The sequence below is a fragment of the Oryzias melastigma genome, linkage group LG4 (assembly GCF_002922805.2).
Source record: "Oryzias melastigma strain HK-1 linkage group LG4, ASM292280v2, whole genome shotgun sequence".
Lineage (NCBI taxonomy): Eukaryota > Metazoa > Chordata > Actinopteri > Beloniformes > Adrianichthyidae > Oryzias > Oryzias melastigma.
The window spans coordinates 14,613,090-14,626,233 of record NC_050515.1 but is presented as its reverse complement, the minus strand read 5'-3'; the positions used below and the strand labels follow the sequence as shown (position 1 = coordinate 14,626,233).

The 13,144-nt window shown below is 39.1% G+C and overlaps 1 protein-coding gene across 2 annotated transcripts in view; it reads right to left on the bottom strand.

The window, feature by feature from the left end:
- Positions 1–11,877, bottom strand: part of mllt1a (MLLT1 super elongation complex subunit a) — a 19,714-nt gene extending 7,837 nt beyond the window's left edge. Inside the window, exons 1-10 of one of the 2 annotated variants that reach the window (XM_024278751.2) lie at positions 11,707–11,877; positions 7,875–8,055; positions 7,213–7,295; positions 6,331–6,474; positions 5,918–6,043; positions 4,209–4,853; positions 4,035–4,122; positions 2,374–2,479; positions 2,170–2,263; positions 2,013–2,087 (exon numbers count right to left, since the gene is read on the bottom strand). In XM_024278751.2, coding sequence (XP_024134519.1) covers positions 2,013–2,087; positions 2,170–2,263; positions 2,374–2,479; positions 4,035–4,122; positions 4,209–4,853; positions 5,918–6,043; positions 6,331–6,474; positions 7,213–7,295; positions 7,875–8,055; positions 11,707–11,718 — 1,554 coding nt within the window. In that variant the 5' untranslated portion in view covers positions 11,719–11,877. The remainder of the gene's footprint in view (positions 1–2,012; positions 2,088–2,169; positions 2,264–2,373; positions 2,480–4,034; positions 4,123–4,208; positions 4,854–5,917; positions 6,044–6,330; positions 6,475–7,212; positions 7,296–7,874; positions 8,056–11,706) is intronic. The other variant, XM_024278752.2, reaches the window with a different exon arrangement.
- Between the last annotated feature and the right edge of the window lie 1,267 nt (positions 11,878–13,144).

Below are 13,144 nucleotides of genomic sequence, written 5' to 3'. Positions count from 1 at the left end.
AATCATTTGTAGGGCATTGTTTCTGCAGAGCGGCTAGAAAAATTCCAGTAAGTCCGCCCCCATTTCCCGTTAAACAACCCCATCAACTCCAAACTAACTTTACCGGTGCAACAATAATGCAAAGCAATATTGGAGCTACCAAAATGGATAGTTTTGAGCCTAATGCCAGCTTGGACAAGAAAAGGAAGACAGATACGAGTCTTGTCGTCTACAAGTGGGTGCATTAGAATTGAGCAGAGCAGGGAGCTTACCGTAGTAACACCCGCAAGCTTTATCACATTTTACACACAGCATTTTTTGAATAAATAAATACTCAGAAATGCAATTATGTGCTTAATTTTCTTCAGGTGTAAGATTAAAATAAAAAACGGGTAAATCTGTGTGATACTTTTTTTTTTTTTGCTTAAACCACTAAACAACTTTAATGATGCACGCCAGACCACATAACTAAAAGAAAGACTGTCCTTAATTAAAGTTATAATCGTTTACTGCAAATAATAAATCCTTTAGATCAAATACGACTTCCTCTTTCAGACTCTGGAGTCCTTTGAAGTCGTGGCCCTTCTGGCCAGAATCTGCATGCTGCATCAGTAATGTTGTACAGTACAGCACAACATCTGCTCCTTACAGCACACAGGAAAAAGAACGTTTTGTGCCATGAGAGGTTGCTGCTCGTGCAGCAGAAAGGAGTTGCTTCCAAACTCGCCTTTTTGACCCAAGTGTGTGTACTGGAGCAGTCGGCCTCCCTTTCAGCCATTTTCTGCTGTTGTTGCTAATGCAAAGCAGCCATGTGGGAGAAATTCATTGGGGGTCAAAGCTCAGCAGAACAGAAAAGCAACGAAACCATTTCAACTTGAACAATCTAAGAAAACCTGAACGAAGCTGTTTTATGGTCTGGGTTTGTTCCTCTGCTCTTTGCTGTTACTCCACTTCTATTTATTATAGAATCAAAAACTTCAGATAAAGCCCAAGTAACGACTCGTTTTTATATTTACAGAGTAAAACTTCCTTAAAAATGTCTAAGGTTTTAAATTCTGCCTAAAACTAGGAAAGATAGTAACAACTGGCAAACAGATTCAAAGCTTTAAGTTTATAAAATTAACATAAATCTGAAAATAATATTAAAGTCTGAATAATTTTTAAAGGGTAATGCTAAAAAAATGCTTTTTTTTGTTTATTTAACGGGGAAGGTATATTAACACATTCCTAAAAAGCTGAAATATTTTAGGAAAACATGGGAATTAAAGTTCAACTTAAAATTACTACGATATTCTTTAAATTTTTTGTGCGTCTTCTGAAAAACCAAACTGCGCCCAACTTTATTTGAGCGTATCTTTGTTATATTTAAACTTTCAGAAAACTGATTTTATCATTTACTTTTTCGAATTGTCACTAATCTTAATTTAGGAAGAAAATGTTGAAATGTCAGATATTAATTGTGCCAAACTCACCTCTGGTCTTTATGGATAATAAATGGAAAGTTTATTTTGTCCAGATGGTAAAAAAAAAACAAAAAACTAATTTTTCAAAAAAAAAAAAAAAATCAGATCAGTTTCTGTTTCGTTTTTCAATTCAAACAAAAAAATAAAAGGAGAAAATCATTTATACTGTACTAGAAAAATGAATTGCTGGTCAGGAGTTTATTTCTTTAGTAACTAGTCTGCATTGTGCTGAAACTCTCAATTCCCTTTTGAAATGTGAAGTCTAGCAACTGGAGGATGCTATTGGGGGTTTTAATAAAGCCATTTTCTGAGTCTGTGCTGTCATAGCAACAATACCTCTTTTGTTATAGACTTTAGAGCTCAGCAATCACTGATATTTACAGGTCAGCAGAATTTAATTGGGGAAAAAACACAAATGTAAGATAATTCTTTGAGGTCGTCTCCTGTTCTTTTTATAAATCTATTAAAAAAATGAATTCAAAGTTGGACAGAGCAGCTGTGGTTCATTCACTCACTTACTGATGAAGGGCAGAATGTGTGTGAGTGTTTAGGATAAAAAGTTTGATTTACCCCTCCTACCTTGTCGTATCCCTTCTTCATCACCTTCTCTGAGCGGAAAGAAGAATCAGGACTCTTTCTGACAACCTGCAGCACAGAGAGATAAAACGTTAAGATGAGACAAATTTAAGGGTTTTAAGCACAAAGTCACTCGGCGAGTGAGCCTCACCTTGTTGTTAGAGGAGCTGTGTTTCTGTGGGGGCGGAGCAGGGTCTCGACTCGGGTGGTCATCGCTGCTGTCGCTATCGCTGTCCATGCTGACTCTGGGAGGTGTTAGAGGGTGAGCAAATGAGAGGTCATAGACACAAACTGTCTGTGTACGGCCAGCATTATAGCTGCACATCGCGGAAATCCTCACGAAAGAGAGACTAACCGAGAGTTGGATGGGTTGGTTTTGGTGGGCGTCTCTTCTTCTGAGCTGCTGTCGTCATCATCCGACTCTGCTGACTGGATCAGCTCCACCATGGACCGCAGGGGGCCTGTTAGAGGGAACACTGTTGAGTTATGTTCACACTACGCAATGCACGTTCAAGCAGCCACTTCCAGTGAAAAGTCTATGTAAACCCGGGTATATACTTCCAAGCGATTTGGAAAAGCTCGCCTCGCAGTGGTCGCACGGCCATCTGATCAGAATTGCACCAGTCGCTGCAGAATTTGACGCCTACTGGCGACATCAACCGCGACTGGAATTTTACGCCCGGAGTGCAATCGCACGTAAATCGTGTAATTTAGCTTGAATTTATTTCAGTGATTGGAATACGCGACTACAGAAAAATCTTTCTCTATCCAGAAAAAAGTCTGAAAATGATAAAAACTTAACTGAATATATAGGCTACAGACAGAGAGTGAACAACTAGATAGAAAATAGAGCAAGTTACTGGAAAGATTTGTCTTTTATCTCGTATCTTGCAACATTAGAGAATGAAATTCACCACTTTTATTTTTAATTTCAATTTTTTCGCCTTTGTATTTCCTTATTCTGTTTAGTGGATAAACACACCATTTCCTTCTCTGCCACGTATCTGCGCACTCGCAGACGCCGCAAGTGTGTATGAGCAGGATGTCATAAAAAATAAACACTGGGGACGATTGCGTAGCGTGAAAAGTACAAACGCCATCCAGAAGTTCATCGCAGTTATCACACCACGATCAAAACCAGACAACATTGGTATGAACGAGAGTGCGCGATGTGGATGTGATTGATGCAATGGCTGATCGCTGTGAAGTTTAAACCGGCCCTAAATGCGCGGTTTATACAATCTCGCATAGTTTTGCAAGTTTTTAAGTCCATTTTCGGACTCTATATACAAAATGAACAACCAGTTAAACATTGATCAATAATGGACTCGGATCCTCATTCACACAAGTGCAAACTGTTTGAAAATTGATCATGGAAGAGACATTATTCATTGTGGTTTACCGGTATGCCCAGCAGGAATTATGTGACACTAAGTCTTTCATAGATCAGAAAAAAATGTTCGAGAATGCACATTCAGCAGGTTCGTGAAACGTGTCATGTGCCTGATGTGAGTGTATCTTTAGACGAACCCTTTAAACCCGAGTATTCCAAAGATTTGTTGTATTAAGAACAAATAAATACTTTTACAAAGTTAAGGTCTTATCAGTACCTGTTTTGTATTTCATGTATCTCAAATGAAAATCCAACAATCATAACTTGAGTCATGGTGGATCCAATATACAGGAGCAAAACTACAGAGCCTTTTTTAAAGGAGAAATAAATTAAATATTTATAACCAAAGACTACGATAGCATTTCATCAAACAGCTAAAAATGTTGAAGTTTATTGCAGACATTACTCTCCCAATAATCCCTTATTGAGTGAGATGAAGTGACTTTATTTCAAAATAGGACCACTCAAACTGCAGAAAACTGGATCTAACTCTTCATAAATGCTTCATCAACCCCATTTTGGGTTGCCTTCTTTAACAAACTGTGTATCCCTAATGATTTGGGACTTTTCAGCAGTCATTATGCAACACTCTCCTCTGTTAAAGTGAGCTGAGAACTCTGTACCTTGTCCTTGTTTTTGTGCTGGCTCAAAGTCTGAGTCTGAACTGGAGTCAGAGCTGGAGCTGGAGTTGGAGGGGCTTGTAGCTGCCGACTGTGAAGAAAAAAGGGAAAAATTGTATTTTCGTGTAATGATCTGTCATGGCTGACCTTTTGTCGTTAGAATCAGCTGAAGCGTACCTCTGATTTTGACGATGCTTCGTCCTCAGAGTTCGACTCCTCTGAATCTGGGGGTTTCTTGGACTCCTTCAGCTCTTGCGAGTCGTTTTTGCTTTTGGCCCAGCGACTTTTATCCTTGGGAGGTTTCTTCTCGGAGTAGGACTGGCTGGGTGCGGATGAGGAGGAGACGCGTGGAGAGGTACCCGTGAAGGCCCCACCGGAAGGTCCTTTCGGCCCCTCAGAGCTGCCTTTCTTCTGCTTCTTAGTGCTAGGTTTGGGAGACTCGACGGTGGAGGGCCGTTTCCCTGGAGCTTTGCACTCCACTGACCCCCCACCTCCTCCTCCTCCCCCACCACTGCCCGCCCCCCCTCCTTTGGGCGACATGCCCTCCATTTTTGACTCCTTCAGAGTGAGCTTGGGTTCCTTGAAAGCTGCCTTGGGCAGGACCTTAACGTCCTCTTTCGCTTTGATATCCGACGGCTTTTTTGAAGACGAAGACGAGGAGGAGGAAGGATCGCGACCGCTTTTGGTGCTTCCATCTCTGTCGTCTCCTTTCGACATGGCTTTGCTCTCAGAGTCTTTTCGTGGTCGCTCGCGGTGCTCCTTGGTCAGTTTGTGTGATTTGGGTGCTTTACTACTTCCACCACTTCCATCTTTGCTGGGTTCCTGAGGAGGCAAAAACAAGAACAGTCAGACCAGGCAAAGAGAAGAGCTGCTTTTAAAGACACTGGCAGTCTTTTTCTTATGTTTACAGGGATTTTTATTTAGCACAATAAATACTTTATTTTGTTAACCTTGTGACCATGAAACAAGAGCAGGACTAGAAAAGCCTTTGGCTTCTTTCTTCTCTCTTTCAAACAATATTTAGGTTGTGTAAGAAAGCAATTCATATTTTATTTTTAAAAAGTATCAATAGCAGCAAATAAAACACATTATGGGAGTAAATCCTTTTCAAAACAACAACAACAGAGCTCATTCTCATGTAAATATACATTCTGCTCATGTGGAAGTTGTTGGATTTAGTCAGTTATTGGTCACTCGAATGATCCACACAGCTCCAGTCACACATGCTTACTTCAAAGATAAAGAAAGTCAATATGAGCATGGGACTGTTTGCTTGCATAACATGCACGCCACCAAGTTTTAAACGGTATACATGGAACTCAAATGCAAAATAAAACCGTTGGATCCAGAAAATTCTTAAAAATGTAGAAAAAAAAAACAACCTATAGCAGGAAATAAGAGAAGCTAGAAAACCACACGCTTTGTCTCATATTAACACACTTGAATAACAGTCTTTGACCGACTTTAACACCTCAACCGTCATCAATGTGAATTGATTGATTCTGATGCGGAGAAAAGCGGCTTTTCAAATCAACTTTGCACCAATATGATATGTAGGCTGCTTTTCTCTGCTACAGAATTCACTGGAATTATGTTAATTGTGTACACAGTTGAAAAATAAGCTAAAAGGTTAAAGAATAATGTTATATCAGGCAGGTCTACAAAGTAAAAAAAAAAACCCACAGGAAGTTTTTCTGGTTAAATTCCCCTCTTTTAGTGGGCATACAGATGCATAAAAGCAGCTGGCAACAATTACCGACACGAGTGCACATCTTTTCAAGTCTTATTCAAGGATGTTCTTAGAAGTGTTTGCCAATTGTGATTTAATTTAAAAAACATACCTAAACCATAAAAAGACAGAAGAGAATTCTTTTTTTTTGTCTAACCTTTGATACATGAGAGGTCTTGGTTTTCTTAGGATCTGAGAAAGCGGAGAGGGGAATGGTGGGGAGCATCGGGTAATCTGGACTGGGCCTTGAAACAGCTTCCGCTCCCTCGGGCACCACTAAAATCTGTAAATAAAGAGGCAACAGTTATTGTGTTTAGAGATAAATAATGTTTGAGCAAATACACGATCAGAAACTATAATTCTGATTTTATTTAATGTGCAAATGCTGCACTGTTCAAGGAAATTTAACTATGTTTGCAGAAGAAACTACTTAATCACAGCTCACTTTGCATTTTATAAACGCAGTGGCTTTAAAGCTTTTTCGAACCTTGCCTCCCCTGTAACCTCACATGTAATACCCCTCAATAGTCATGGGTGCTTTAATGTTAAACTCTCCGTTTGCAGTCTCACCCCTCCAGCTTTGATCAGCTTTTTCCTGAATTCTCTGGTGGGGTTGTTGAAGGTGAGCTTCTCACAGCGCAGGTGGTTAACAGGCGGGTTGCCCTCCAAGTTAAGGAACAGGTCGTAGTTGAAACAAACCCTTTTAGGCTCCTCCTGAAAGGGAAGGAGATAAAAGACGGTTTAAAGTCCCCCTCGAGCAGCAACTGAAACCGACCCGTTTGTCTTTCTCAGCTGCCTGGGAACTCTCCCCACGTACGCAGATAAAAAGCTGAATGAATGAACTACCAACCACGAGGTCAGTGAAAAACAGCGACATAGCCGGAGCCGGAACACTGATAAGAAACATTCCTTGGATGAGTCGTAAATTTGTGAAGAGAAGGAACAATTGAAGGGAAACGCTTTCGTTCCCTCATGAAAGATTTTAAGAGCGGTGAAGTGTTGTTGCTGTTGTGATGATGTATTGATGAGATTTACCTTTCACCGCTGTTTGCAGCAACCAAACAGAATTGCAATGAGTAGGTAGTAAAAATATAGCTTTTTTGGGAGTTTTAGTATCATAGATTACAAAAATGTCCGTATTGCAGTCAAGAATAACTAAAAAAAATGATCAACTTAAAACTAGATTAAAAGCAACTGGTAAATTCCCATCCAACCGGCAGCAGGTACAGGTCTGGGATTACAGCCAAATCACAAGAATGTTCGCTTTTCAAGATCACATCCAGTCATGTGATCAGTCAGTCATTAATGCTACACAGTAAAGGTTAGCACAGATTCCTCCTTTGTCCTACACTTCATTAAAACGTTCCATAAAGCAGCATTTCCCAACAGACAAAGTCACAGCTCAGCGTTCAGAACGCTGACATATTCCTGCTTGTGTTCGTGTGTTCTCACCCTGTTCTTGAAGTAAACCTCAATAGGCATGAGGAAGCCCGCGTAGCCCGATTCCTCCACTTTGTACGGAGGCTCCTTGCATACTGGACACATAAACACTTGAGATTAATGAGATTCTTTCATAATAGTTGCTTACAAAACTGTCATGAAGCATTTGAAGACACATTTTTAACACTAAAACAAGGCATTTGAAAAAAATGTGCTCTGAATAGAGCTTAAGGCACAAACAGTAACAGAGGTGCACGTCTTCAAGGTGATATCAGTCTGAAACACCTTTAAGATGTTTGGAAAGTCTCTGATTCCTCTGACAATATTTCTTAGCAAACAAACAAAATCTTATATATGTAAGAGCACAGTTAAAGAAATCCAGGATAACAGCTTTAAAGCTTCGAGCTAAACAATACACCAGTTTTTCATTAACAGTTGCAACATTTTTACAGTTATTCTACAAATGCTATTATTTGTTGATGTTTACCACAAAATGTCAACAAACACAAAACAACTGCATAATCTGTCATAAATGTATGTGGAGGTGCTCAGAAATATTGAGAATGAACAGCTATGCTTAATGTCTTGATGTAACTTCTCTCATTAAAATCTCCCCCTTTAATTATAAATTAACTAATTATAAACAGCTGTAGCTTTATTCATTATTTGCTCACCTCTCTTGGGTTTGGGGAAGCTCTCGTGAAGGCGGAAGATGACCTTATCTACAAAGTGCTGAATGGCGCCGGTCTCAGGCCCTCGGACAAACACCATCCAGTCATGGGTGAAGCCTTCTGATGTCACTTTCTTTCTCAGCTGAGCTCTGTGGCCCAACTCAAGCTTCACCTGCACTGTGCACTACAAAAAAAAAAATATTAAATACATTACAAACAAATAGATTCTTCAGTCAGACAGATTAAGCCACTTGAATGAGTGGTAAAATTTCTGACAATAAGGGGCAAAGAAAAGCAGTAAACCAGAGCGGTTTATGAAATAAATCAAACTGAATCAAGTGGTGAGATGTATCTAAGGGGGCCATTATTTAGCACTTTCCAATCCCACTTTGAACAAACCCTTTCAATCTCCTTTTTGAAGTTGGAGGATGTGATACTCTAGAGGAGAAGGCTTAAACGGACACAAAGCTTGACTGGTGTCAGGACGATCCCGTATTGAAATAAGTGATTAGCCACCCGAGCCGAATAATCTCAAAAGGTTTGTCCCAAAGAGGAGCGCATTATTGGGTTACGTCTGTCTGCAAAGAACAATGACTGTAGTGGGCCAAGAAAATGACACTGTGCTTGTGTGTAAGTGAAAAAGCTATGCAGACCATGTACAGAAAGGGAACGGGGGGGTGGGGTGGGGGGCATGGGACAGCAGGGCACTTTATGTTGAGGGAAGGGTTGAAGAATGTGGGAATTTGGCCGTAGCAAAGAGCAGCTCGTGAGCTGGGACGGCATGGGGGGGTGAGGATTAGAGGCAATGGGGCTGAGATGAGCTGGTCTGGCACTCTGCAGCTCGCAGACACACAGATAAGCACACACACCTCCCTGCCTGGCACTCTGCCTGGCCATTCTGTGGCTGTAATGTCCTTAAACTTCACACACCGCCACACCCTCACTGAACGGCCAGTCTGAGCGTCATCAACCCCACCACCACCACCACCTCCTCAATAGGAGTCCACAAGATCAGATAGGAAGACATAAAATAATCAGGATAACAATAAACCATTGAGGAACTGAGGTTCAATACCAGAATGATGAAAGCTTGATAAGTGAAAGCCAGAAGGACTTGAAATAAATAATTTGCAAATTTCAGCCACCATGTGCAAAACATCTGACACTACAGAGGTTAAATTCTAAGAACTTTTTTACATTTAGCATTTGTTTCTCATATTACATTCAAACCGGACAAGTGACAAGCATTTTAGAATGTGAGTTTTGTCAAGCTGAGAGGGACATCTTCTTGTCTTGGCTTGGTGCAAAGTCAAAGCAAGCACAAATCTTGCTAATTTTACTCCAGACTTTTTCTTTCACATCAATTATCAATTTTGAAACAGTTGGTAAATTTAAAAAAAAAAAAAAAACGTCATCCATATGTCACTACCAAATCGGAGTCCTTGATTGGTCAAAGTTTGACCTGGTTTAACTTTCAACACACATCAATGGCAGCATGTTTAGTAAGTTAAGCCCAAAAATGGGGATAGAAACGTGCATAGCCACATGTGAACACAAAAGTTTCGAAAACGTTTATATGTTTTGTTTGGAAGTGGTCGCCGAGGGCGGTGTGAAAGTAGAATTACAGAAACATCATCTAAAAATTGAAAGTCAAGATTGGATTACCATTAATTTTTTTCCACAATTCAACAAATTAGACTCATACATTTGATTCCTTTGATTTGTAGAAAATGTTATATTTGTTTGTTAAATTTAACATATCCTCATACCCTTGCAGGCACCAGTCCCCAAAACATATATTTTATTAGGTTACAATAATGCAGAAGTAATCTTACTTTTTGTGTTTTTTTATTTATTTTATTTGCTTGGCCATAAAAAATATTATGGGATAAAATGGCTGAAGCAATCAATTTACTAAAGGGGGATACTTTTAACCTAGTAAAAAGACAAAGGCAAGGACAGAAAAACTTCAATCCTTGAGAATTTTAATCCAAACTGTCAGACATAATTCAATTCTATAAATAGTTGGAAACTCCATGCAACATTAAACAAAAACACAGGGTGATACCAATATCATATGACAATGACAATGAGGGAGGATTAAAAATTAACTCAGTCTTAAAATTCCTGGCTATTTTAGTAGACAATTTTTATCCTTTTGAACAACAGAGAAATTAATTAGCTGAGGGGCTTTTACTCAACTTACTTTGATTAGAGACAAAACATTGGAAAAAAAAAATACAAATCATGAAGGTTTGGTATATTATTGTTGTGCCCTTTCATGATCTTCTCTCAAGTTAATGAATGACTGAAATTACAAATAACTAAGAACAACAATGAAGGTTTCTCATGATGCGACACGAACAAGCAGCATTTCTAATAAATAAAACTAACAAAGAAAGCCATAACCAAGTAAAAATCTCAACAAACGAAGCTGTGTAACTGTAGTTATCACAGATAAGTGTCCACAAATTGCTGCAGTGTGCCAAAAAAGGTAAGAAAAATGTACTGGGCAAACCAATTTAAGCCAAATACCATGTCTTCCAACAACTCAGCAATAAACCTTTAAATTAGAAAGTTCATATTCATCAATAAGGGCAGTATAATCAGAAACTATTTCAATTTAAAAGCAGTGATAATGGGACCACAAACTGTAATCTTTAACTCCAAACAAAGAGAGGAGCAGTCAAATTCTGTTATGCTGTGGAGCAGTTAAGTGAGGTGAGCACTGGGACAGTCAGAAAACCAAAGCTGAATGTGACATTTAGGTGTCAAACAAATATTTGCATCTCAAAACAGGTCATGTTGATCTTGTTCTAATATTAGTTTAGATTAGAGTTACACATGTCTCCTACCTAAACATTTTTTATGCTAATTTGAGCAACTCCTTTATTTGACCCATATATTAAATATTTTTCTTTGAATGTAATTTTCTTTTTACAACTAGCTTTCCAAACTTCATAGACTATTAACTGTGGGCAAGAGGTGAATAAGGTGATAACTATAAATTGCTCTTTTTTTGTTAATCATGTCTTGATTCAAAAGATAAATGTAGCTTTTTGAAGCTAACTTATTGTCATTAAACACTAGTGGTTGTCGTTTTCTTGGGGGTGAATGGAGGGATTTTCAAAATAAAACACTTTCAATACATAAAAACTAAATAGCTGCTATGAAATCAAACATAACTAAACATGATTTTGTGTGGATAGAGTAAAAATAGAAATCTTTCAAATGTAACACATGGGCAATGCACCACAAAATTAACTTTTCTGATTCTTCCACCACGGGGATAAAGGCTCCAAACATTCTTTGACGCTTCCCGGCTTCATCAGACCTTCGGATTTCAGGCCACAGGCAGTGGAGACCCCGCCTCACCAGCCCAACCTGGAGAGGACAAATCTTTTCCCCGGCGCCTTGTAGCTGCTCCTTAGCATTTAGCCAACGGCCGGCGTAGAGACATAAATTAGCTTAGCCTAGCTACACCCAATCTAGATTTAAATTACTCATCTGGAACAAAATCCATACGGATATTGTAAAACAGCTAAAATACACTAGAACCGAGTAAAGCTGAGGTGTGGATCCCTTTGTGTGCACTGCTCCGGCCACAGCTATGCAGCGGTGCTGAACGGTGTAGTAAACTGAAGCTAGCTAGCGGTAAATACCGATGTATGAGTGCCCAGCTAGCATAGCTCCGGAGCCAAACAAGTACATTAGCAGCAGCATTTTTCTTCTTGCTAACAGAAAAAGAAAGACCCGTTCTTGCCCTCTGTTTCACTTCTTCCATTTCCAAGGTGAAAAGTTTAGGTTTCACAAGAAGACGCAAAAGTCGCAGTACCTGGTTCTCCATGTTTCTGTAGCCTCAGTGATTGTTGTATTTATTTACAGCGGTGTTCGTGGAGGGTCTCCCCTGCCTCTGCTCCTCATTGTGTGTCAATCCAGCCCAGAAGCGGAAGACAGACGGCTCCCCTCCCCTTCCAGACGACTGCTGGCAGGCGACCAAAACAGAAAGCTCTTTCAGCCAATCGCTGAGCAGGAAATTCAAGTTGTATTGAAGACAGCCAATCAGGGGGCGAAGAGGGCGGGTCAACAGCGGAGCTGCAAATACAATAAAGTATTTTCTGGTGGGTTTTCTCGAGTGACAGCCAGCATGTCCCAATGGTGGGGGCTCAGTTTCAATTATAAAATGTGCATTGTGTTAATTGATTTTTTTTAAGGATTTGTTTTTACTGTTAAAATCAGTGAGGCTGATACCAATGTAATTATTTTAACAACAAATTGTGTATTTTATTCAATCAGTTTGAAGCATGCGAAAATATTCTATGATAATTTAAACTTAATATTTCTGTAAACATTCAATTAATACAATTTAAGGCACTTTGTATCACGTAGCTGCACTATTTTAAGCTTGAATTAAAAATTTAAAGCAAACCATCCACTATTCATGTTACCCAGTCAGATGAAAACTATGTTTTTGGTCTTTTTAACATGTTCTCATAGTATTTTCCTCTTGATGGAGGACATATATCAAGAAACTCAAGCATAAAATTGCCTTCCTGTGTATTTCTTTATTCAAATTGTTGTAAATCAGGTGCAGATTCTATTGGAAAAAGCTTGTAGGCGTGACGTAGGTTCTACATTTGGAAGCCATAAGCCCCATGGTTCTGATGCATCCACAAATAGATGCATGTACATCTTAATTTTCCTCATCCGAGCTGGCATCTGGCTCAGAATTGTACGGCTCAATACCTCCAACATTGCTTGCCATTTTTGCTGCACTGCAAATATTAGCTTGGGGATTTGAGGGGCTGTAAGCTAGTGGGAGAGAGTGTAAACAAAGAGATGATGGGAAATAAGACCAGCCTTACTCTGCACTCATAATTGAGAGGAAAATTTCTAATCACAAAACTGATGTAGTATTGCTTCTCTAGTAATAATTGTTAAAGTTGTGAAAGAAAACAGCTAAAAACAACTATTTTGTAACAAAGGCAGGGACTTTTTAAAAAAAATTTGCAGAAAAAGACCAAACTGAGACTAAACTTTTCAAAGTATGTGAAGAAAGTTATTTATTATTTAACTGTAATGAAATAAAGAAGACAATTGGATGTTGCAAATTGCAGCATTTGAACAATTTTCAATGCTATCTCTAAAATGAACTGTTTTTGTGTAATCCTGACTACCAGAAATGTACATTTTTCCTCCATACAGAATATTTCTAAACACGAGTATCTCTCAAGCACTACATATTTTTTTGTAATTAGTGAGAAAATGCAAAA